General features: G+C 50.8%; 6 protein-coding genes and 1 non-coding gene across 7 annotated transcripts; 3 read left to right on the top strand and 4 right to left on the bottom strand.

Moving 5' to 3' along the window:
* Positions 1-113: 113 nt before the first annotated feature.
* UHO2_04358 (uncharacterized protein) lies at positions 114-1,148 on the bottom strand (the record flags this gene model as incomplete). Its single annotated transcript, XM_041556031.1, has 1 exon — positions 114-1,148. The coding sequence occupies one exon, from the start codon at positions 1,146-1,148 to the stop codon at positions 114-116; it is 1,035 nt and encodes a 344-aa protein (XP_041411965.1).
* Positions 1,149-3,652: 2,504 nt separating this feature from the next.
* On the top strand, positions 3,653-4,843 carry UHO2_04357 (putative sterol delta 5,6-desaturase; the record flags this gene model as incomplete). The annotated part of the gene is made up of 1 exon (XM_041556030.1): positions 3,653-4,843. The coding sequence occupies one exon, from the start codon at positions 3,653-3,655 to the stop codon at positions 4,841-4,843; it is 1,191 nt and encodes a 396-aa protein (XP_041411964.1).
* Positions 4,844-5,234: 391 nt separating this feature from the next.
* On the bottom strand, positions 5,235-6,377 carry UHO2_04356 (uncharacterized protein; the record flags this gene model as incomplete). Its single annotated transcript, XM_041556029.1, has 1 exon — positions 5,235-6,377. The coding sequence occupies one exon, from the start codon at positions 6,375-6,377 to the stop codon at positions 5,235-5,237; it is 1,143 nt and encodes a 380-aa protein (XP_041411963.1).
* Positions 6,378-6,825: 448 nt separating this feature from the next.
* UHO2_04355 (uncharacterized protein) lies at positions 6,826-7,902 on the bottom strand (the record flags this gene model as incomplete). Its single annotated transcript, XM_041556028.1, has 1 exon — positions 6,826-7,902. One exon carries the CDS (start codon positions 7,900-7,902, stop codon positions 6,826-6,828), a length of 1,077 nt encoding a protein of 358 aa, XP_041411962.1.
* A 3,006-nt stretch (positions 7,903-10,908) lies between these two features.
* On the top strand, positions 10,909-16,067 carry UHO2_04354 (uncharacterized protein; the record flags this gene model as incomplete). The annotated part of the gene is made up of 2 exons (XM_041556027.1): positions 10,909-11,825; positions 12,410-16,067. 2 exons carry the CDS (start codon positions 10,909-10,911, stop codon positions 16,065-16,067), a joined length of 4,575 nt encoding a protein of 1,524 aa, XP_041411961.1.
* A 5,956-nt stretch (positions 16,068-22,023) lies between these two features.
* Positions 22,024-22,134, bottom strand: tRNA-SeC(TCA). Its single transcript has one exon. It is a non-coding gene; the product is annotated as a tRNA-Sec (tRNA).
* A 952-nt stretch (positions 22,135-23,086) lies between these two features.
* Positions 23,087-24,685, top strand: UHO2_04353 (uncharacterized protein; the record flags this gene model as incomplete). Its single annotated transcript, XM_041556026.1, has 1 exon — positions 23,087-24,685. The coding sequence occupies one exon, from the start codon at positions 23,087-23,089 to the stop codon at positions 24,683-24,685; it is 1,599 nt and encodes a 532-aa protein (XP_041411960.1).
* Positions 24,686-24,948: the final 263 nt, after the last annotated feature.

Below are 24,948 nucleotides of genomic sequence, written 5' to 3'. Positions count from 1 at the left end.
CTCTCTCTCTTTGATCATGTATATGTCACACATGGCACAATTCTAGCATCTTTGATGATTGAAGCCCAGCTTGCGCTCAAATGACTGGATGCTCCTTGGGTATGGTGTGATGTTTATGCTTCGCGTCCGAGTGCTGCCGCAAATGTTGTCCAGAATGGATGAGAAGACCACTCTTTTCCCATCGGCCTGGCGACAGTCCCTCTCGCAAAGCGTATTGGCGCGCCGTCGTGACCTCTCGTATGCTTTGTTGAAGATGATGTATCTTTCTCGAGGTACCAGATTGTCTCGACGCCAGAATCGACCAAGTATTGCCTCAATCTCAGATAGTTGAGACCGACAGCCTGTACGCCGTGTGAATCATCCGAGAGACACAACCTTCCCTTCAAGCTGAGAATGAGATCGAGAATCTCTTTACCAGGATAGGAAGTGTTCCAACCTTTCCGGAACGCGGCAGCATTGCATTCGAAAAGAGCGCCAGACTGGACAGCAAAGCGAACATTACGCTCGACCTTGGACCAAATCTGCGGCGCTTCCAATTTCAGCTCTGGGGTGAAGAGTCGGAACATGTCGAAATGGCCGATGACTTCAGGCTTGATTCGTTGCAACACTTCGAGCTGGTCATCGAGGTACTGGTCGATCAAAGCTAGGTGTGCCTCGGTTGTAGAAGAGGGAGAAGGGGTTTGAAAGCTGGCAACGGAGCGATCGAACGTTTCGCGATCAAAATCGATAGGTATTGTATGAGTGTGGTGAAGCGAGCCTACGATGTAGTCGACCACGCCTTTGCCGACAAATTCTGGTTGAGTGTTGGCATCGCTGTCAAGCATTTCCGTCAAGTAGTCAAGAGTGCCTGGACTAGTGATGTTTTCTGTCTCGCATCCGACTAAGACGTGCAATGATCGACTCGCATACTCTTGCTGCAGCTTCCTTGCTTCTGCGAGGTAGTTCCGGAAGGTGTTGCAAAGCTTGCTAGGTGTGATGGAAGCTTCGATTTCTTCCGGGTATAGCTCGGATTCGTTTTGGCGGGGGACGTGCTCGCTAAGATGGAAGTGGGTGAAGCCGAGCGTTTGTGCACGCTCGAGCACCTGGGCGAGACTGTCTTTGGCGTGCGAGCAGAATTGACCGCTGTGAGAGTGGTGCGAGTGCGGCATGGCAGATGCTGGTGTCCTCGTCGATGTTGGTCTCGCTGCAATGAAGGCTATCAGCTGTACCAATTCAGGAAGAACTACTCCAAAGTGGAGAGGATGTGGCCTCTCGGAAGTCGGTGAAATGCAAATCACCCGATGGACCTTCTGTTTGAGCCCGATGCTTCACGATCTAGTTTTTCGAATTTGGTCGCCACTGCCGGCGGTAAGGCGTGCTTATCAGATCGAGATTCCCTTGGCACGACTCGCGCGACCTCGTTGGTTGTTACCAAAACTTAACCACACGAAATGATGCAAGATTACGGTCAGTGGAAAGCCGTTGTCGGCGTTTCATCTGTTTGCAACTCACCCCCCACGTCGAATCGCAGTTTTGTTCTGCTAAGCATTTGCATAGCCGTACTGCACGCAAGGAGGAGTGTCCGTCCAACAAGCACCGCGCTCGGAGGCGAATGAGAATAGGTGGTGGCGAGATTTGATTGCACAGTCAGCGATCGACAGTGATGAGGGTCCAATGCCATGTGTCAAGATATTCCATCGCTCTTAGCTCGACGAACCTCAAGCTGCCTGCACGTTGCAAGCAATCGGTGTTTTAAGCGGATGTCAAGGGTGTTGCAAGTGAATGGTCACCAGAGCGAGTTCAACGCTGGAGTGAGCCTAACGAACCTCGTGTGGCTTGCTCATGTGAAAAGAGAGAATCAAGCGGCACGGACCAGGCCCACGAAGAAGACAGAGGCCAGAAGCTCAGGTCAACTCAAACTGGGACGAGGAAGGCGTTGGCCTTTGCGCTCATATTGAACGGCGGATTTCCGAAGTTATCTCCCTTCACATTCACAAACTGACTGGAGGCAGGAGGCGAGAAGAGTCTATAGAAGGTTTTGGAGCACGCGCTTTCGAGCATTCAAGCCAAGTGAAGGAAAGGGTTGGAGGATGTTTTGAAAAATTTCGAGCTCAATTCAAAGTGGTCCATGCATGGGGCTTGAAGCGCACGACAGTATTGGGCCTGCCGTATTCTGCCGGTGATTGGCTCGGGTCGATCAACGGGTGTTTGTTCTCGTCAAGCTCGACACTGTTCAAGTGCCTTCCTTTTACCACTAAAAAGAAAAAAGAAATCTCTAAAGAAGGCGTGTTTTGGAAAAATTTGAAAATTGAGCTTTCATTTTGGTGTGAAGTGACCGGAAGGTGATTGCCGCTGCGTCCGAAAAAGCGCATGCACACGGCAAGTCACAGTGGGGGGGTGTAGCCAAGCAAGGGAGGCAGGGAAGAAATTTTGACTCTTCTCGGGAATTTCCACCGTGTTGGACGCGAAACAAAAGAAAACGACCAAAATCATGAGATTTTGGAACAAGTGAGACCCTGGTCAATCATTCTTCTGCTCAATTGCCTCTTTCGTCTACGGCTCGGTTTGAAGAAGCGAAGCGCAGACAGCAACAGTCGGAAGCACCGAAGATCCTTCCCTCTGCTGCGACACCGCGTTGTTTCAATATGGCTGAACATGAGCTCAAGAGGACAACACTTTTGTATTGAATGCTATCGCTGCTGCATGGAAGCACAGTATCAAACATCACGTTTGGCTGTGAAGCGCACTGGTGGCCTGACCTTTGCAACAATGGTATGTTTACCGTGCCGAAAGTTAGGATCGAGAGCGCGGGAGGTTAGCGTGTGAGGTTGAGTTGTGGCGTGTTCCTCTCGGTCAATTCAGTCACTTCTCTACCTTTGCCTGGCTACAAGATTAGGGTCCTGCGCAGAGTAAGCTGAAGAGAGGGGGCAGAACGGTATTGTTGTAGCCACCTATGACCGGCAAGCGACAAAGTGAAGCGCTCGCAAAACCATACGGAAAAAATCTTGTTGCGCTTGCAGACCACAATGCTGGCTCTCTGCCTTTGTGCGGAAGGGAGTGTCTGTCTGTCTTGCGCTTCCTTCGGCCTTTCCGCCACTGTCCAGCTTGGTGCCGTTTGATTGACTTGTTTTGTCGCCGGTGCCTTACATTTCACCCCATCTTCCATCTTCCCTTAACCCTTGTATCTCATCAAACATCAACCCTTCTCTTTCTCCCCATCACTATCCACCGCAACCGCGTATCGTCGATCAAGATCCTTTACCCCGTGCTCTACGTAGACACTCTCCCTTCCCACTCTCGCGGCTTCCTACTGGTTCCATCCGCTCTCTCCGGTCGCGTTTGCATACGAACCTCGGTACCATCTATCAAGGCATCCTCGGTATCTTGAGATACTTGCACTGCTCTCCTATCCGGGTAGCATCGCTCACACTCGCATCACAGCTCGGACTGTTCATCACATTACCAGCACACCAATTGTGATGACTACGATCTATAATTAGGTTGGACACCCATCAGTTTATTCTCTCTAGCTTCATTTGCGCGTGGACTCTTTTTGCTTCTTACACATCGAAGCATCCCCGCCGCCGCCGCCACCGAATTCTCTGGATTTGCAATAACAGCGCATACCCGTTCCTAGCAACCAGTTACGCCCCACAGTAGCACCTACTTCAAAATGGATCTCATTCTAGAGATCGCCGACACCTACGCGCTCGACAAGGTCTGGGCCGCAGCATGGCCTGCACTTCCCCGTTCCATTGCAAAGAACCCTTCCACACTGGCATCGCTTGCTTCATCGTCCACTAGCAACTTGACATCCGCGCTCCGCCTCTCAACCGACGCGCCAACATGGGCCGCTTCCGCTAGTACCTCAGCGTTTGCCCCTTCCTCTTGGTTTTCCAACTATGTACTTCAGAAGGCCGTCTCATCGTCGCTGAGCGGTGAACACGTCGACTGGTCAGCATTGCAGCATGTCTCAGCACTACCAAGGGAGAGCATCATTCGTCAGACCGTCTCGTTGCTCGTCCTTACCTACATTGGCATCCTCATCCTCTACTTCACCTTTGCCGGTCTTTCCTACAAGTACCTTTTCAACAAGGAGATGGAAAAGCACCCTCGTTTCCTCAAGAACCAAGTCAAACTCGAGATCGAAGCTTCCATGCGCGCTTTCTTGCCACTTGACTTCCTCACCATCCCATGGTTCGTCCTGGAAGTGCGAGGACATAGCAAGCTCTACAACAATATCTCAGATTACGGTTGGGCATACGCCTTGCTCTCCGTCCCACTCTTCCTCCTTTTCACCGATTTTCTCATCTATTGGGTCCACCGACTCGAACACCACCCAAGGCTCTACAAACACGTTCACAAGCCACACCACAAATGGCTCGTCCCCACTCCATACGCCAGTCACGCTTTCCACCCACTTGATGGCTACGCCCAGTCCTTGCCATACCACATTTTCCCCTTCGTCTTCCCCCTCCACCGTGTTGTTTCGGTCTGCTTGTTCGTCTTTGTCAACTTGTGGAGTATTCTCATCCACGACTCGGACATGATCTGCAACTCGCCATTGGAAAAGATTATCAATGGTCCTTCGCATCACACCTTGCACCACCTTTTCTTTACCTGTAACTACGGCCAGTATTTCACCTTCTGTGATCGCGCTGGTGGATCATACCGCGCTCCTAAGGCAGAGGACGATCCATTGCTCGCAGTCATTGCTGTCGAAGAGAAGGTCGCGCTCGCAAAGAAGAAAGCTGCTGCTGCCGCCGCCGCTGCATTGGAGGGATCATCAGATGACCAGTCTGACGCATCATCCAGCGGTGACGAAGGGGTGGTTATTAAGAAGGAGTCTCGTAAGAACAAGTAAACCCCCTGCACCTCAGTGAATCGTGGACGAAAAAGGGTTCCTCTGTCTCTCCGTTCAATCGCATATACCTGGCGGCCCCACAACACGCTCTCTTTCTACACTTTGCCACTTTTCGGTGAATTCGCCACATTCTCTTCTCTCTCCCACCCACTCGCATTCTGTGCATCTTACTGTACTTTGGATCACCCCCACACACTGCCTTTCCACCGTGTAAAACCGCACGGGCGGTGTAAATAACAATCTGACATACTAGTCTCAGCTCATTCTCGCACATTCTGATGGATCATTCATTGCAAGCCACACGCACATACTACCCGTCCTCTCGTGTCTCTTCCGTGACTAAATGAGTATCTATTCATCCGCACCGTGTACTGCATCTAGACGGCTATCTCTACAGACCTTTATTGAACTCGACCTGAGTAATCGGCCTACCCTCCGGGTCCGTCAAATTATGGAACTTCGTCTCCAACTGCTTCGGATCGATCTTCGCTACTTGAGGGAAAGTAGCAATTGCTGGCGGAAGGAAGACCAACAAACTCGTCCCGATCATTGCTAGATCCACTGCTCTCGTCAACGGTCCCGACACCGGAATAACTTTCGTCCTCTGCAAAAACCTCAGCGCCAACGGCGGCAGAATCAGTGTGGGGATGTTAGTCAACACACGAGAAGCAGCAGTCATGGCCACTGCTCTTTGCCCTGCATTGCTGGATTCGCCAATTTGATGTCTGTTCTCATCGGCATCACGAATGAATACGCCAACCCCATCTTTGATCTCTTTCCATCTCATACAGCTGATATTCACAATTCCTGCACTTGCTACGCTTACGAAGGGTACTAGGCCAGTAAGGACACCTTTGACCCCCGGGCTGACTTTAAGTTTGGGTACACCTCTACTCATTCCCACCGCGATACCCACCGCGCTGGTGGTAGCTGCAGCATAGGCAAGACCAACTTCCTTCATGTTCATCGGAACACTTTTATTCGCATTGGAATAATTCACCGCTACATTAAGCGATTGATTGACCCATTGCCAGAAAACAATACTCGCCAAGGTTGGATTCGGCATCAACATTCCCCCCACCACTAACAGATTCGTTGGAACAAACGCAGCCATTCTAAATGGAAGCAAGATCACTTCTCCCGTGTCTGGGTGTACAGAAGAATCGACGAGTTGTTTGGCTTTCCAGTACTTCTGTGCTTCTTGTCGAGTAACGTAGTATTCGCCTGTAGTTCGGTTCGAAGGCAACTTGGATTCGATGGTTGTGACGTGTTCTTGTGCCGCTTTAAGCTCGGCATTGGATGCGAGAAGGGTGAGGGGGGAAGTGACAGTGGCAAAATGCATGAGACGACCGCGGAACGTGGAGAGATCGTACCGGTCTTTTGTGATGTCTACCATGTCTGATTCGGGGGTGTATTCGGTTGAGGTGGACTCGGCGACGGAATGGACGCTGTAGCGGTGTCGAGCGACGGTGAGGAGTGGAGTGGTTTCCACCGTCGCGCTGGTTGAAGGTACAGAGATTGCTGAGGTCGACATTGTGACTGGTCGAACGAGGGGCAGCAGCAATGCGGGGCTGCTCTCTGTCCTTCTTGTCGCGATCTAGAGCGAGGGGTCGTCTAGGCAGTGTGGTGGAGGACGGATAGGATTGTAGTCGATGGCTTGGTTGGGTGTCATCTTTCTCAGGGTCGGTGGGTCGAACATGAACTCGCCCAAGCAGCCGCGCCAAAACCAACACACAAGAGCAGACCGTGCGCTAAAAAAGGCTCAAGGCAAATTGACCGAAAAAAAAAGGCAGAAGAAATGCTCGCTTCGCGATTAGTTCCCCTACACATGCTTCACTCACTGCTCGTTCTACTGTAATGCACAAAGGTAGCACATGCCATCTCGTAACATCAAGCCGCCCTCGAGGGCTCTTATCCAAGCTGTCACAGGCTGGTGCATACGTTGATATCGAAAGGATTGTGTTGATTGAATGCAACGACCGCTAGTGAACACCCCACAAATGCGTCTCAGAATCCCAAGCAGTACTAGCCACCAATCCTTCCTGAAACAAACTCCATGCTACACCCACCACAAATTCCGTATGTGCATCATGGATCTTCCTCATCGACCCAGCCCCCGCGACTACCCCTGCTTGGGCCGGCTGCGGTGGTGCACCCGGAGGCCCACTCGTCGCCGCCGCATCAGCATCCCAAACTCTCGCTGTCATATCATAGCTCGCACTAGCCAGTAACTGCGGGGCATGAGGACTATACGCCACCTTTCTAATCGCATATTCATGACCCAGTATCGCTGCCACTGGAGTCCCTATTTCCACCGCCGTCGCTACCCCTGTTTGCGGTTTCGAGATCGCACTTCTTAAATCCCACGTCTTGATCACTCTATCCGTACTACCCGTCGCCAATGACATCGGTCGGTATTTGTTCCAGTCCAAACACAAAACTTCTCCTCCCACCGGCACCGTTACGCTCGCTTGTGCTGCCGGTTGCCGAAGATCGAACAACCTTAAATGGCCATCTCCACAAGCCGTCGCTAAAAGATCAGGATTGTGCGGGGAGAAAGCACAAGCATAGACACAACCCGTATGCGCCGTAGTTATAGCCATCAAGCTCGTCGGTCGTTCCGGATGCCACACCCTCACGCTCGCGTCCCAGGACGAACTTGCAAATACGTCCTTTTTGATATTGTTCCAGTCCACGCAGAAAACTTCCCTGCCATGCTCAGCCCAGTTTCGAATGGGATGTTCTTGTAGCGCTGTATCCCAGAGTTTTATGGACCCGTCGCCGGAGGCTGTTACAAGCTGGTTCTCGTGCGATTCGGAAAAGGCGAGATCGTAAAGTCCGTCTTGGGTGTCGAATACTTTTTCCACCAAAAGTTGAGGGTGGAGTGAGGTGGAGCTAGGGGCAAGCGAAAGGATGTGAAGTCGTCCGTTTCCGACAAGACCGTAGTTGGCGGAGGAGGAGACGGCGAGACTACGGTCGAAGAAGGGTGACCAGGCGATACCGTACCCTGCGAAACCTGGGGTTCGGATACGGGCGAGGGGTGGAGATGGGGGGTTCATCGTGCGTCCAACCTCCCTGGCACTATGGGCTGAGGCAGATGTGACAGTGTGCCGTGCCGTGGTCGAAGATGAGTCGGAGCTGAGGAAAGCAATGAAAAAACCGAGGTGACTGAGACGATGCGGCCAAAAGCGAAGCGACGATAGTGATACTTGAAGAAAAGTCGAGAATGATGGGGATGAGAAAGTTAAGAGAGAGAAGAAGTTGCACAGAGCGAGCTTCCGGTTAATGGACAGCACGCCGGCTGTCGGTGATTCGCTCTCTCCGCATCCTCCACCTTTCCTGTCTGTGCGACTCGTACAGTCCCTGTGCAGAAGTTTGAGGACAATTGGGTAATTTCCCGATTTAGTCAGTTACCCTGCATTTGGGTCATCATCATCATTGAGCAATAGCACTACCATCATACTAATCAAGAACACTTCAAACACCAATATGGTCCATGGCAATGAGCTCTCTCCAAGCAAGCATGCTTCAATCATTGCAATGCATGATACTGGGCTGCCAATTCAACAAATTGTGGAGCTAAGCAGTGTTTCCAAGACAGCAGTTCACAAGACCATCCATAACTTTAAAGAGCATGGTACCTTTGAAACAAAAGCACAATCTGGCTGTCTGCACTCCTGGACAGCTACCTTGGACTGATACCTTCAGCATGAGGTACTAAAAAACCCATTCCTATCATGGTGACAGCTGTCAGCATTGCTTGGTGGCATTCCAATAATGCAGCTCCAGAAAGCAGCATACCAGGCCAGTTTTAACTGCTGGATTGCACTTCAAAAGCCATTTCTGACAGCCAAAATCTGGCATAAACATCTAGAATGGGCCAAGGCTAATGGCACCACTGTTTGGAGGGGTGTGCTGTTCACAGATGAGGCAGCTGTCAAGGTTGGCTACTGGCCTGGATGCACATGGGTTAGTTGCTGGAAAAACACTCGAGAAGACATCAACAACATGGTTTTGACATTCTGTTTCAGCCATTTCAGCATCCAGGTATGGGCTGGCATTGCATACAACCTTAAAACACTGTTGGTTGTGCTCCAATTGGCTCCAAGAAAGAAGTGGCTGGGGTTGGCTAATCAATGGGATCCCACTGAGAACCTCACAGCTGTCAGATATCATGATTGGATCATCAATGGCCCACTCCGGGATGCCATAACTGCTGTTAGTGCATACCCTGATGGCCTGTCGGTTGTCGAAGACGGCAGCAGCTGTCATCAGGCTGCTGTAAGCGGTCGTGCGCCTGAAACCAGATTGGGTGTTTCTGATTGATTTCGGTGAGATCAATTGAGTAAGTTCTACTTGGTATGTTTCAACTGAAAGTAACTGTCAGCGGTCATGTGCCTGGAACCCGAAAACTACCAGTTTGGGTGATTTCAACCAGTTTCAGTGAGCATGCTTGAGTATGCTCCTGTCAGCCACTTTCACTGAAACTGCTCAAAGGATTATTTGTTCAACAAGTTTCAGCTAGCTGCTGTGAACACTCAGTTCAGTGGTAATGCAGCACAGTCGGTTCCTGCTTGTTGCAGAGCACTTAATGTATGGAATGGGGATTTGTCCACTCAACACAAGTGTTCAAGGTGTCAATGAGCAAATGGCAAATCAATAAGGGAAGCCTGGACTGCAGTATGAGTACTGCCTTCAGAGAGGTGATTATCTGGACTGCAGTAACTACTGCCTACAGACAATGTCAGTGAGAGGTGATATGACACACCTGCTCAGATTAGTAGCAATGGCCTGCGATTGCACTATGTGATGGAACAACTAAGTATATGTGTCATGGGCCTGGATGCTCAAGAAGCAGGAGGGTCACTGGTTCATATGGAAGGAGCACAGGAATCGAAGACCTAGTCGACACCAGTAGAGAGCATGGTCGTAGTGCAGTCTCCATGGAGACCATGGACTCCTATGGACTCACATGCAAAGGAGGGCCAAGCACAGCCACGAGGAGGACCAAGCTCAAGGAGCAGGCACAGCCACGAGGAGGACCAAGCTCAAGGAGCAGGCACAGCCACGAAGAGGACCAAGCTCAAGGAGCATGCAGATGGTTACCACTCAGGGGCTCGAGAGACAAGAGCCAAAGGAACTGTCACTGATCAAAGGAGGGGGAGCAGTGTCGAAGGAGTCGACACCAGGTCATGAGGAGGAGGAGCAGTGTCGAAGGAGTCGACATCAGGTCATGAGGAGGAGGAGCAGTGTCGAAGGAGTCGACACCAGGTCATGAGGAGGAGGAGCTGTGTCGACCAAGAGGCACAGGGGTGCCAAGCAGGAGAGGCCCCTGAGCAGTACTCGATGAAGAAGGTACTCTATGGAGAGAGAGCAGGAGCAGCATCGCTGGCGATGCTGAGAAGAGGTATATAACCATGCTTTCTCATCATCATAGGTCGAGTGGATCCTCATCCACTCTACTCACCATAACTAGTTATCACTTCAGCATAAGTATACATTAGTTTCAGTCAGCATAGCAGCAATCTATCAAGGTTGCTCCTCATCGTAGTGTGTGTGTTGTATCACCACTACCTGACGTCCGAAGGTGCCCATAGCAGGTTAGCGGTCCGGATATAGATAGAACCGAAGGCAGTGGTCCACTGCGGTCCGGGGATCACTTCAAGCATCAAGTCAACACACTGGACACTCGTGTTGACACCACCAACCTTATCACCAACACCATCAACCTCATTATCATCGACATCACCAATCTCATCACCAACACCATCAACCTCATCATCATCAACACTCACACCAGACCTTGGTGTCATCATAACATTGATATTGATCGTGCCGAGCTACCCCTGAACGGAGTGTCCACAGAGGTCAGCCGAAACCTACGATAGTATATACAACAAACGCCACCTGCTGTCACTGCACAACTTGATAGTCACCGAGTATCTCGAGACAATAGCTGTCGCACAGTTTGATAGTCACCGAGTATCTCGACAGACCGACCTGGGTTTCAGGCGCGAGACCTCTGACATTAGAGTGGATCGTTCAAGCAGCTCCTCACGATCACCATGATGGACCCAGACCTCAACAATAAGCTCGATAGACTACTCACTCTATTGGAAGCTCAGCTAGAGCTTACTAGGCAGGGTCATCGAGAGGAACGACTACAACAAGCTCAGCTGGGTAGGGAGGATACAATGGACCTCTCTCACTCGGAAGACCAAGCAGGAGGAGGAGATGAGTCTATGATAGGAGACCCACATACTCCTACTCCTGCTCCACGATCAAGACGATCAGTCTCATTCAACCTGGATGAGCAGGAGGACATCAACTACGAGAAGTATGCTTCACCTACTGGGCCAAGATATGTCAAGACTAAGCTGGACCCCTACAGCAGGACTAGGACGGACCCTTACCCCCTGGACCACGAGGAGGATACCAGCATCATGGCAGAGCTTAACCGGTCAAAGCCCATTACCACCCCCTTTCCAAAGTTCAATCCCCGAGACATGGAGATCTTCATTCTAGAAGCCGAAGCATGGTTTAAGTTCAACCAGGTGTATGAGCAGTCTAGGATGATCAATCACATGGGTGCTCAACTGGAAGGGACAGCAAGAGAGTGGTGGACCTCCAAGCTCCATATTGATAGAGCTAGAGAAGGAAGGTTGTTCAATGATTGGCACTACTTCACAGAGCGACTGTCAGAGCAGTTCAACCCACGCAATGCTAGGATGGAGGCATACAACAAGCTGTTGGCTCTCAGACTCACAAGTGATGCTCCTGGTGCCGCCACACGTCATGTAGAGCGGTTCAGAGACTTGGAAGGACAGGTCAACCTAGATGACAATGAGCTAGTGATTGATCTCTTCAGAGGTAGTCTCACTCGTAGCATACAGGAGAAGTTCGAGAGGAATCCACCTGGGAAGAGATGGGAGTGGTATCGAGAGGTCGAGGAGATCGATCGACAGAGGATGCTACTACAGCAGTCCTCGGCTAGACACTCACTTCCAAATGCCACGTCACCTCCACTAAGAACTGGGTCTCGGCCAAATCAAAGTTCAATCCCCATCCGACAACCCACTCAACCTTATCCAGCTCGATCACCATCACAAGCAACTACACAAGCAACTATACAAAACCTAAACCGACCCCTTCCTCATCATCCCACCCAACCCTCGAAGCAAGGAAGCCCTGCTCCATCAGGTATCAACACCTGTCATGTATGCAAGGGTATCGGCCATTGGGCCAGAGACTGCCCCAGCAGGAGGGTAAACCCTCTTAGCTCTCGACCCATGGGACCAAAGGTTATGGTCACCACAGCAGACCCCTTCGAGGGGGCCACCGACTCAGGAGATGGCCACACAGGCAGTACTGAGACGGGTGACCCCGAGGCCATGGACCTCAGCTCATACCAGCAACCCATGGACCCCGATCACGAGGAGGAGCACGATGATGATGACGATGAGGGAAACGTCAGTGGGGTGATGCACTGATGGCATGCATTGCTCTACAAACCTCCTCGCCATCACTATGTATATATCAAGATTGTCAAGTATGTTTCTCTACCAGTGGAGGCAAAGCAGTACTGGAGCTCTCTGGAATGGTTCAAGACCATCCTGCTCGGATACTAGCTGATACCGGTGCTGGTTTGTCCATAGTCTCAGATTCTTTCATTAGTAAGTACCAAATACCCACAAAACCCATAAAAACAAGATCGATCCATGGTGTCACCGGGCACCAACTCTCCATCAATAGTTCTGCGAGCATGCAGGTATCTATTGGTACACACAATCTGGGTGTGGTCGAAGCTTCAGTGGCCGACACTGCAGACTATGACCTCATCCTGGGGTTCACTGAGCTACGGAGGCTCAAACCCACCATACAATGGGATACGGGCCAGCTGGAGTTCAAGACTCAGGAGCAGGACCGACCCCCTAGGAGACCCCCTGAAGCAGCAAGAGCAGGGGACCTAACCATGAGGAGACCAACCCTTCATGGTAACGAGTTTGTCTCAGCAGAGCGCATACTACGAGCAGCTCTGGAAGATGGACCCATAGGGTTCATGCTGTTAGAGGAGCCACCATCATCACTCCCAGCCTTTGGTTTTGTACCTACAGGCGCAGACAAAGGAGTCGAGATGGAGGTGGAGGTAGATAAGGTGGTGATGGCTGCAGACATACCAAAGCCATACCAACACCTGCGAGATGTGTTTGATGAGGTGGAAGCAGACAAGCTGCCCCATCATACCAAGCATGATCTCCACCTCGAGTTGATAGAAGGAGGGAAGCCACCTCAAGGGCCCCTATACCTTAAGGGACCCAAGGAGATGTCCGAGTTGAGGAGGTACTTGGATGAGAACCTCGAGAAGGGGTTCATAAGACCATCGAAGAGTCCGGCACGATCACCGGTGCTCTTCGTACCAAAGAAGGATGGAGGTCTCAGACTCTGTGTGGACTACAGAGGTCTCAACGAGATCACTGTCAAGAACAGGGCACCATTGCCCCTCATCGAGGAGCAGCTGTTCTTACTCAGGAAGGCAAGGATCTATACCAAGCTAGACCTTAGAGCAGCATACAACCTCATCTGGATTGCTAAAGGAGATGAATGGAAGACAGCTTTTGGCACTCAGTTGGGACTCTATGAGTACCTAGTGATGCCCTTTGGCCTAGCCAATGCTCCGGCTCACTTCCAGTCATTCATCAATGACATCTTCCGAGACATCATTGGAGTATATGTAGTGGTATACTTAGATGACTTCCTGATCTTCAGTGACACTGAAGAGGTACATGTGAAGCATGTCACTGAGGTCCTCACTCGCTTAAGGAACAACAGGCTCTTTGCTAAGCTGTTGAAGTGTGAGTTCCACACCAAGACAGTCGAGTTCCTGGGGTACATCATCAAGCCAACGGGCATAGAGATGGACCCAGAAAAGGTGTGCACTGTCAAGGAGTGGCCAATGCCAGAGTCAATCCATGACATCCAGAGGTTCCTGGGTTTTGCCAACTTCTATCGAAGGTTCATAGCCCACTTTGCTCGCATAGCCAAGCCCTTGACAGCACTGGTAAAGCCTATAGAACGGTTCAAGAAGTTCGAGCTACCAGAGGAGGCCCAACAGGCCTTCCACAAGCTCATCCAGGCCTTCACATCAGCAGGAGTGCTTCAGCACTTCGACTACCACCTTCCAACAAGGTTGGAGACTGATGCAAGTGACTTTGCTATAGCAGGAGTACTCAAGCAGGAGCATGAAGGACGATGGCATCCAGTGGCCTTCTACTCTAGGAAGATGTCTTCTGCCGAGAAGAACTATGAGATCCATGATAAGGAGCTCCTAGCTGTGGTCGCCTGCCTCACTCAGTGGCGACACATGCTAGCTGGACTACCGAACCAACTGGTCATCCTCACTGACCATGAAGCCCTCAAGTACTTCAAGTCACAGAGACGCATCACAGGTCGACAAGCTCGATGGGCAATACTACTAGCAGACTTCGACTTCATATTGCAGTATCGACCAGGAGACAAAGGTGGTGAACCCGATGCTTTCACCAGAAGGACAGACATGCAACCAGCCGGTGAAGAGCAGGATCACAATGTGAGGCAACTACTGCCTCCTCGAGTGTTCAAGGAGACAGCAGACCATGACTCCCTCCTAGTGGCCCCCATGATCTCGATGGAGTCCATAGCATCAAAAGGTCTCAAAGACCTGGTCAAGATCTTCCAGCCCTTAGACCAAGAGCTACAGGAGATACATAGGAAGAAGCCCTTCGAGGTCAGGGATGACCTATGGTACAGTGGAGGAAGGTTGGTTATCCCCAAGGTGATCATGCCAGGGAGGACCAACAATCGACACTCAAGGAGTGCCAAAGAGGTAGATGGACAGTCTCTCTCTGTAGAACATCTGCGATTCATGGTGATGACCCAATGTCATGATGGTATCACTGCTGGACACGTAGGAAGAGATGCTACCATCAAGGCAGCTCAACGACATTACTGGTGGCCAAACATGACAGCTTGGATTGCAGACTATGTAGCAAGTTGTCCTGTATGTGCTAGGTACAAAGCTCCTCGTCATCGTCCATATGGTTTGCTACAGCCACTAGCAACCCCAGACAGGCCCTGGGGCTCCATATCCCTCGACTTCATTGAAGGACTACCACCATCAAAGAAGTATGACTCCAAGACCTATGACTCTATCCTAGTCATCGTCGACAGGTTAACCAAGTTTGCCATACTAGCTCCAACCCATAAGACAGTCACGGCCAAACAGACTGCAGTATTGCTATATGGACACATGGTTAGACTCTTCGGATATCCAGATCACATGGTCTCGGACCGAGGCAGGCAGTTCATATCAGGAGCATGGAAGGCATTTGCAGAGCAAATGGGTGTGAAGCACTCACTTAGCACGGCCTACCATCCTCAAACTGATGGTCAGACAGAGAGAGTCAATCAGGTCATAGAGCAATATCTCAGGATGTACTGCAACTATGAGCAGAATGACTGGGCCAACCTGCTGGACACTGCGGCCTTTGTATACAACAACACGGTCCACAACAGCATTGGTGTCTCACCATTCTTTGCATGCTATGGATGGAACCCCAAAGCTCATCCTGACATCCCTCAACGACTAGGAGTCAATGATCCAGGTCGCTTCGAGTACCTCATGGATGGAAAGGAGCGTTGCAAGTACCTCCAGGAGCAGATCAGAGAGGCACAACGTAGATCAGTAAACCAGTATAACAGGAAGCACAAGGACATCGAGTTTAAGGTGGGTGATATGGTCTATATCAACCGACGAAACTGGAAGACAAGGAGACCCACACCCAAGTTAGACACCCGGTTTGCAGGACCCTACCCAGTTCAGGAACGGGTAGGACGCCGAGCTTATCGAATCACATTGCCAGCAAACCTTAGGGTGCATGATGTGTTCCATGTCTCCATGCTCGAGCCAGCAAGAACAAGTTCTCTTCCTCAACGTGCTGAACAGCCCACCATACCATCACTTCCAGATGAGGACCTCGACTTCGAAGTCGAAGCACTCATCGACAAGCGTTCACACAATGGGACTATGGAGTACAAGGTGTTGTGGAGAGGGTACTCAGAGGAAGCTGCTTCATGGGAACCAGTAGAGAACCTCAACTGTCCCGACCTCATCCAGGAGTATGAGGTGTCGGAGGGGGGACGAGTGAGTAGACAGAGTGGAGAGAGGAGGAGAGAACAGGAGGAGTAGAGAGAGGAGGATGACGTTGAGAGAAGGAGGAAGGATGACGGGGACGATGTTGTCAAGGAAGAGGAGGAGTCAGCATGAACCAGACCAGAGCATGCCTCGACGGAGCTCGGCTCTTAAGAGGGGGGTAGTGTCATGGGCCTGGATGCTCAAGAAGCAGGAGGGTCACTGGTTCATATGGAAGGAGCACAGGAATCGAAGACCTAGTCGACACCAGTAGAGAGCATGGTCGTAGTGCAGTCTCCATGGAGACCATGGACTCCTATGGACTCACATGCAAAGGAGGGCCAAGCACAGCCACGAGGAGGACCAAGCTCAAGGAGCAGGCACAGCCACGAGGAGGACCAAGCTCAAGGAGCAGGCACAGCCACGAAGAGGACCAAGCTCAAGGAGCATGCAGATGGTTACCACTCAGGGGCTCGAGAGACAAGAGCCAAAGGAACTGTCACTGATCAAAGGAGGGGGAGCAGTGTCGAAGGAGTCGACACCAGGTCATGAGGAGGAGGAGCAGTGTCGAAGGAGTCGACATCAGGTCATGAGGAGGAGGAGCAGTGTCGAAGGAGTCGACACCAGGTCATGAGGAGGAGGAGCTGTGTCGACCAAGAGGCACAGGGGTGCCAAGCAGGAGAGGCCCCTGAGCAGTACTCGATGAAGAAGGTACTCTATGGAGAGAGAGCAGGAGCAGCATCGCTGGCGATGCTGAGAAGAGGTATATAACCATGCTTTCTCATCATCATAGGTCGAGTGGATCCTCATCCACTCTACTCACCATAACTAGTTATCACTTCAGCATAAGTATACATTAGTTTCAGTCAGCATAGCAGCAATCTATCAAGGTTGCTCCTCATCGTAGTGTGTGTGTTGTATCACCACTACCTGACGTCCGAAGGTGCCCATAGCAGGTTAGCGGTCCGGATATAGATAGAACCGAAGGCAGTGGTCCACTGCGGTCCGGGGATCACTTCAAGCATCAAGTCAACACACTGGACACTCGTGTTGACACCACCAACCTTATCACCAACACCATCAACCTCATTATCATCGACATCACCAATCTCATCACCAACACCATCAACCTCATCATCATCAACACTCACACCAGACCTTGGTGTCATCATAACATTGATATTGATCGTGCCGAGCTACCCCTGAACGGAGTGTCCACAGAGGTCAGCCGAAACCTACGATAGTATATACAACAAACGCCACCTGCTGTCACTGCACAACTTGATAGTCACCGAGTATCTCGAGACAATAGCTGTCGCACAGTTTGATAGTCACCGAGTATCTCGACAGACCGACCTGGGTTTCAGGCGCGAGACCTCTGACAAGATGCTACCATCAAGGCAGCTCAACGACATTACTGGTGGCCAAACATGACAGCTTGGATTGCAGACTATGTAGCAAGTTGTCCTGTATGTGCTAGGTACAAAGCTCCTCATCACCATCCATATGGTTTGCTACAGCCACTAGCAACACCAGACAGGCCCTGGGGCTCCATATCCCTTGACTTCATTGAAGGACTACCACCATTGAAGAAGTATGACTCCAAGACCTATGACTCTATCTTAGTCATTGTTGACAGGTTAACCAAGTTTGCCATACTAGGTCCAACCCATAAGACAGTCATGGCCAAACAGACTGCAGTGTTGCTATATGGACACATGGTTAGACTCTTCGGATACCCAGATCACATGGTCTCGGACTGAGGCAGGCAGTTCATATCAGGAGCATGGAAGGCATTTGCAGAACAAATGGGTGTGAAGCACTCACTTAGCACGGCTTACCATCCTCAAACTGATGGTCAGACAGAGAGGGTCAATCAGGTCATAGAGCAATACCTAAGGATGTACTGCAACTATGAGCAGAATGACTGGGCCAACCTGCTGGACACTGCGGCCTTTGTATACAACAACATGGTCCACAACAGCATTGGTGTCTCACCATTCTTTGCATGCTATGGATGGAACCCCAAAGCTCATCCTGACATCCCTCGACGACTAGGAGTCAATGATCCAGGTCGCTTCGAGTACCTCATGGATGGAAAGGAGCATTGTGTCATGGGCCTGGATGCTCAAGAAGCAGGAGGGTCATGGGTTCATATGGAAAGAGCACAGGTATCGAAGACCTAGTCGACACCAGTAGAGAGCATGGTCGTAGTGCAATCTCCATGGAGACCATGGACTCCTATGGACTCACATGCAAAGGAGGGCCAAGCACAAGCCACGAAGAGGACCAAGCTCAAGGAGCATGCAGATGGTTACCATTCAGGGGCTCGAGAGACAAGAGCCAAAGGAACTGTCATTGATCAAAGGAAGAGGAGCAGTGTCGACAAGAGGCACAGGGGTGCTAAGCAGGAGAGGCCCCTGAGCAATACTCGATGAAGAAGGTACTCTCTGGAGAGAGAGCAGGAGCAGCATCGCTGGCAATGCTGTGAAGAGGTATATAACCATGCTTTCTCATCATCATAGGTCGAGTGGATTCCCATCCACTCTACTCACCATAACTAGTTATCACTTCAGCATAAGTATACATTAGTTCAGTCAGCATAGCAGCAATCTATCAAGGTTGCTCCTCATCGTAGTGTGTGTGTTGTATCACCACTACCTGACGTCCGAAGGCGCCCTTAGCAGGTTAGCGGTCCGGATATAGATAGAACCGAAGGCAGTAGTCCACTGCGGTCCGGGGATCACTTCAAGCATCAAGTCAACACACTGGACACTCGTGTTGACGCCACCAACCTTATCACCAACACCATCAACCTCATTATCATCGACATCACCAATCCCATCACCAACACCATCAACCTCATCATCATCAACACTCACACCAGACCTTGGTGTCATCATAACATTGATATCGATCGTGCCGAGCTACCCCTGAACGGAGTGTCCACAGAGGTCAGCCGAAACCTACGATAGTATATACCACGAACGCCACCCGCTGTCACTGCACAACTTGATAGTCACCGATACCGAGACAATAGCTGTCGCACAGTTTGATAGTCACCGAGTATCTCGACAGACTGACCTGGGTTTCAGGCGCGAGACCCCTGACACATTGCAAGTACCTCCAGGAGCAGATCAGAGAGGCACAACGGAGATCAGTAGACCAGTATAACAGGAAGCACAAGGACATCGAGTTTAAGGTGGGTGATATGGTCTATATCAACCGTCGAAACTGGAAGACATGGAGACCCACACCCAAGTTAGATACCCGGTTTGCAGGACCCTACCCAGTTCAGGAACGGGTAGGATGCCAAGCTTATCGAATCACATTGCCAGCAAACCTTAGGGTGCATGATGTGTTCCATGTCTCCATGCTTGAGCCAGCAAGAACAAGTTCTCTTCCTCAACGTGCTGAACAGCCCACCATACCATCACTTCCAGATGAGGACCTCGACTTTGAAGTCAAAGCACTCATCGACAAGCGTTCACACAATGGGACTACAGAGTACAAGGTGTTGTGGAGAGGGTACTCAGAGGAAGCTGCTTCATGGGAACCAGTAGAGAACCTCAACTGTCCCGACCTCATCCAGGAGTATGAGGTGTCGGAGGGGGGACAAGTGAGTAGACAAAGTAGAGAAAGGAGGAGAGAACAGGAGGAGTAGAGAGAGGAAGAGGAAGGAGGATGACGTTGAGAGAAGGAGGAAGGATGATGTTGGGGATGTTGTCGAGGAGGAGGAGGAGGAGTCAGCATGGACCAGACCAGAGCATGCCTCGACGGAGCTCGGCTCTTAAGAGGGGGGTAGTGTCATGGGCCTGGATGCTCAAGAAGCAGGAGGGTCACTGGTTCATATGGAAGGAGCACAGGTATCGAAGAGCTAGTCGATACCAGTAGAGAGCATGGTCGTAGTGCAGTCTCCATGAAGACCATGGACTCCTATGGACTCACATGCAAAGGAGCACTGAGCCATATGCGAGGAAGGCCAGGCACAGCCATGAGGGGGACCAAGCTCAAGGAGCATGCAGATGGTTACCACTCAGGGGCTCGAGAGACAAGAGTCAAAGGAACTGTCACCAGTCAAAGGAGAAGGAGCAGTGTATAGGACACCGGCAAGCAGGTCCTGAGGAGGAGGAGCAGTGTCGAAGGAGTCGACACCAGGTCATGAGGAGGAGGAGCATGTCATGGGCCTGGATGCTCAAGAAGCAGGAGGGTCACTGGTTCATATGGAAGGAGCACAGGTATCAAAGATCTAGTCGAGATCAGTAGAGAGCATGGTCGTAGTGCAGTCTCCATGGAGACCATGGACTCCTATGGACTCACATGCAAAGGAGGGCCAAGCACAGCCACGAGGAGGACCAAGCTCAAGGAGCAGGCACAGCCACGAAGAGGACCAAGCTCAAGGAGCATGCAGATGGTTACCACTCAGGGGCTCGAGAGACAAGAGCCAAAGGAACTGTCACAGGTCATGAGGAGGAGGAGCAGTGTCGAAGGAGTTGACATCAGGTCATGAGGAGGAGGAGCAGTGTCAAAGGAGTCGACACAGCTCAAGAGGCACAGGGGCGCCAAGCAGGAGAGGCCCCTGAGCAGTACTCGATGAAGAAGGTACTCTCTGGAGAGAGAGAGCAGGAGCAGCATCGCTGGCGATGCTGAGTAGAGGTATATAACCATGCTTTCTCATCATCATAGGTCGAGTGGATCCTCATCCACTCTACTCACCATAACTAGTTATCACTTCAGCATAAGTATATATTAGTTTCAGTCAGCATAGCAGCAATCCATCAAAGGTTGCTCCTCATTGTAGTGTGTGTGTTGTATCACCACTACCTGATGTCCGAAGGCGCCCATAGCAGGTTAGCAGTCCAGATCAAGATAGAACCGAAGGCAGTAGTCCACTGTGGTCCGGGGATCACTTCAAGCATCAAGTCAACACACTGGACACTCGTGTTGACGCCACCAACCTTATCACCAACACCATCAACCTCATTATCATCAACACCAACCTTATCACCAATGTCATCAACCTCATCATCATCAACACTCACACCAGACCTTGGTGTCATCATAACCGAAGCATTGATATTGATTGTGCCAAGCTACCCCTGAACAGAGTGTCCACAGAGGTCAGCCAAAACCTATGATAGTATATACAATGAACACCACCTGCTGTCACTGCACAACTTGATAGTCACCAATACTGAGACAATAGCTGTCACACAGTTTGATAGTCACCAAGTATCTCGACAGACCGACCTGGGTTTCAGGCGCGAGACCCCTGACACACTGCTCCTTCTCCTTTGACTGGTGACAGTTCCTTTGACTCTTGTCTCTCAAGCCCCTGAGTGGTAACCATCTGCATGCTCCTTGAGCTTGGTCCTCTTCATGGCTGTGCCTGCTCCTTCAGCTTAGTCCTCCTTGTGGCTGTGCCTGGCCCTCCTCACATATGGGCCCAGACCTCCTTTGCATGTGAGTCCATAGGAGTCCATGGTCTCCATGGAGACTGCACTATGACCATGCTCACCACTGGTATCAACTAGATCTCCAATACCTGTGCTCCTTCCATATGAACCAGTGACCCTCCTGCTTTTTGAGCATTCAGGCCCATGACATCTGGTTTCTGATGCATGACTGCTTACAGGCTCCCCAATGTCGCTCTAAAGTCGTGAGTTGCCAAGAGAAAGGTCAAAAAAGGTTGAGCTTTGATCGTGTTTGGCAGGTCTAAAATAGGAATGTCAAAAGGAGGTAGTGCATGGCAAAGAGGGGACACACTGGAGCCCCAGATCTGTTGCATTGGCCTGTGCGAAGTGTGGTCAAGATGGTTACTTTAGGCCAGGAGGGTTGGTTTGTAGGAGGTTTGCAGTGTTGTGGATGGCGGAGCTTGACAGATGTCAAGAAACATCATCTCAAAAGGACTCGGCCATTGTCTAATGGATCCTGTTCGAAATTTGATAAGGGCGATCCCCTCAGTATTCCGCGTTCATGGTGGCCAAAAACATGGCCAAAAAAGTCGTTTTTTTGGTCGAACTGGGATTCGAACCCAGGATATACTGGAGGTGTTGCCATAAACGTGGCCAAGAAATCATTCAAGTTCTTGAAGCCAGCCCCATAACCACTCGGGCATTCGACCAGAGGTATATAACTTTGTAATGCTATAGGGTACATAAAGCATAAATGTACTCCTCACGAGTTGACACGTCCGCCGCGGAGAATGTGCTCTTGGGAATTTGAATTGGGTGAGGGCTTCATCTTGCTGTTCTGTGCAAGGTGCAGGCTGCATATACTGTCAGATAGATGGAGTCATACAGCTGCTTGTGGATGAGCACTCTTTTGATGTCGATGAAGAGTGGACGTGCTTAGAGGCACCGGAATGTCGATGCTGATAAGACGATGTCGAGTGCTGCACACTCAACCAGCCCCGGTATCTGGATTCCAAAGGAGCAACACTGCATAGACACACAGACCGGCCAAAATCATGCGATAACCTTGGGCATCTGATCCGATCTCGCCATGCTACCCGACGTCGAGAATACAACAGCTCGCTCACGTCTCACCGTGGCTCGCTGTCGCGGACGAGCTGTTCCGTTTCTTTCCTATGCTGGCAGAGAATCTTGATGGCAAAAGAACCAGCAGAAAAAGAATTCAAGCTTCATGCTTCGAGAGAACAACGTCTATAAGCGAGGCTGCCTTTTCCTTTTCCGCTTCCCGCTAGAAAGCCCGCTTAGAAATGCGACGACGCTGAGGCCATCTCGGTTAACAAGAAGCGTCATCCTAGAAGCATAGCTTGGCTTCTACGTCTGAGCGCTGCACTCTGCCGTGAATTGTATAAGGGACAACGGCGACCATCTTTCCAGGCGTGCAACAGACGATCTTGACCAGGCTTCTTAAACTCAGCTTCCCACTCTTCCCCCTTTCGTCCATCATATTCTCATCCTACTCGCCTTGCTTGCAAGGAGGGAGCCTCCACGAAGCGCCGCAGCCGGCACATATATCCTCTCAACTCTCTCGAACCTCCTTCATCTTCGAACCAGCTCAGACCTGCCATCATCACAAACCTGCGTAAACGGCTTGACCTCGCAACCATGGCCTCAAACCTCTTCTCCGTTTCTACGGAGGGCTCGCTCATCAACTCCGCCGCCTTCTGGTCCATCTCCGCCATCCTCCTCGCCCTACTCGCATGGAACCTCTTCAAAGTCCCTTCATCACTTTACCGCCCGTCCTCCGTAAAACCCTACCGTTCCACTCTCCCCGCACTCGGCCCTATCCAGTTGTACTCCGAACGCAACACATTCCTTCGCACCGTCTTTGGTAATCCTGAAGAATGGAACATCAATCCTCCCAAGCAAAACTCGGTCCGAGTTAACGCCCGCCGCCACATCATGACCATCACCAACAATCCGCTCCAAGATGGCAAGACATTTTTCAACGATAGGGGCCTAGATTTCAACACGGCGTATGAGGTAATGTTTGCTGGTATTCCCGAGCTTCCTTCCTGGTTAGCTAAAACGCCTCCTGCTGAAGATGCTGGGTCGGAAGGGTTCGTTTCGAACCTCCGCCAATCGTTGAGCAGTGCACGATTGCAAAGTAATCTGCCCGAGATGGTGAAAGCAGCTGTGGATGTGTTTAAAGCGATGCCTGCGAGTAATGGAGAGATTGATATTCACCAGACGATTTATCCTCTTGTGTTTCAGATTTCCGTGTTGTTCGTAGGGATGGCGGAACATGCGAGGGATATCAATACGGTTAAGGCCATGGAAGCTCCGTTTTGGTCGTTTGCTGATAACACTGGTTACATGGCCACCCACTTCCCCCTCCTACCTGTTCCGAGCACGGTAAGGAAGTGGATCGGTGCGATCAAAATGTCCACCGCCATCCGAACTACGTTGGAAACTCGAAAGAAAGAGGGAAGGAGAGAGAAGGATTATATTCAAGAAATGATCGATCGAGGTTGTTCTCCTAAGGCGATTGAAGATTTTATTATGGGAGGATTGTTCGCTGCGATAATTAACACTACCGGCGTTGCTTCCTGGTTGCTTGTCTTCCTTTGCGCTCAGCCGGAGTTGAGGGATAGAGTTCGAGCTGAATTCGACGGGGTGTTCCGCAAAGCAGCAGAAGAGCGTGGTGAAGACTACGACTCTCTTACTCTTCAAGAAAAACTCGAACGCACCCCACTTGAAAACTGGGAAGGAGACCTACCATTATACGAAACAGTCGTCGACGAAACCCTTCGCATCCTGATGATTTCCCTCGTTTTCCGCCGCAAGCTCAAAACCCCTTCAAAGGTTACCCATGGCGAAACGAAGATTAGCGAGGATAACATCCAGGATCGTGAATTTATCGCTTTCTGGCTCGGCTCAGCCCACAGAAACGCAAACATCTACTCTGACCCTCTCACGTTCGATCCATCCAGATTCGAAAGAGGAGAAGGAAAGGGAGAGGGCGAGTTCGTTCCCTGGGGTGCAGGAAGACACGTATGTTTAGGCATGAGGTTCGCGAAATTGGAAATCAGGACGGTTCATGCGGCCTTCTTGGTGGCTTTCCCGGACACAAGGACTACGGATGGAAAGGGGACGGCGTACGGAAAGGAAAACGTACCTTATCCTGATCAGGAGAGCGAACATAGAAGGTATCCGACCAAACCTACTTCTTTGTCTTACAAGACGAATACGCTGGCGAAGTAGGTGGTGCGGAGTCGTCCTTTGTATTGCATTTCGCTGTAGCCCGGTCGTGTACTTTCCCACAATGTCATTCGTGTCTCAACTTGAAGATCCGGAGTGTGTGAAGATTCAGTTTGTCAGAGTTTGTGGCTTTGCTATTGATCGCAGGCCTTCAAAACCCCCCGATTTGCAAGCGGACCGCAATCATGCAGCTTTTCGAACGATGACATTGCAGTCGGACAAGAACACAAGGGGTACAAAAGGTAATAAAGATAATGAGAAGAAAA

The sequence above is a fragment of the Ustilago hordei genome, assembly GCF_900519145.1.
Source record: "Ustilago hordei strain Uho2 genome assembly, contig: UHO2_contig_08, whole genome shotgun sequence".
Taxonomy (NCBI): domain Eukaryota; kingdom Fungi; phylum Basidiomycota; class Ustilaginomycetes; order Ustilaginales; family Ustilaginaceae; genus Ustilago; species Ustilago hordei.
This window is presented reverse-complemented; position numbering and strand designations above follow the sequence as displayed.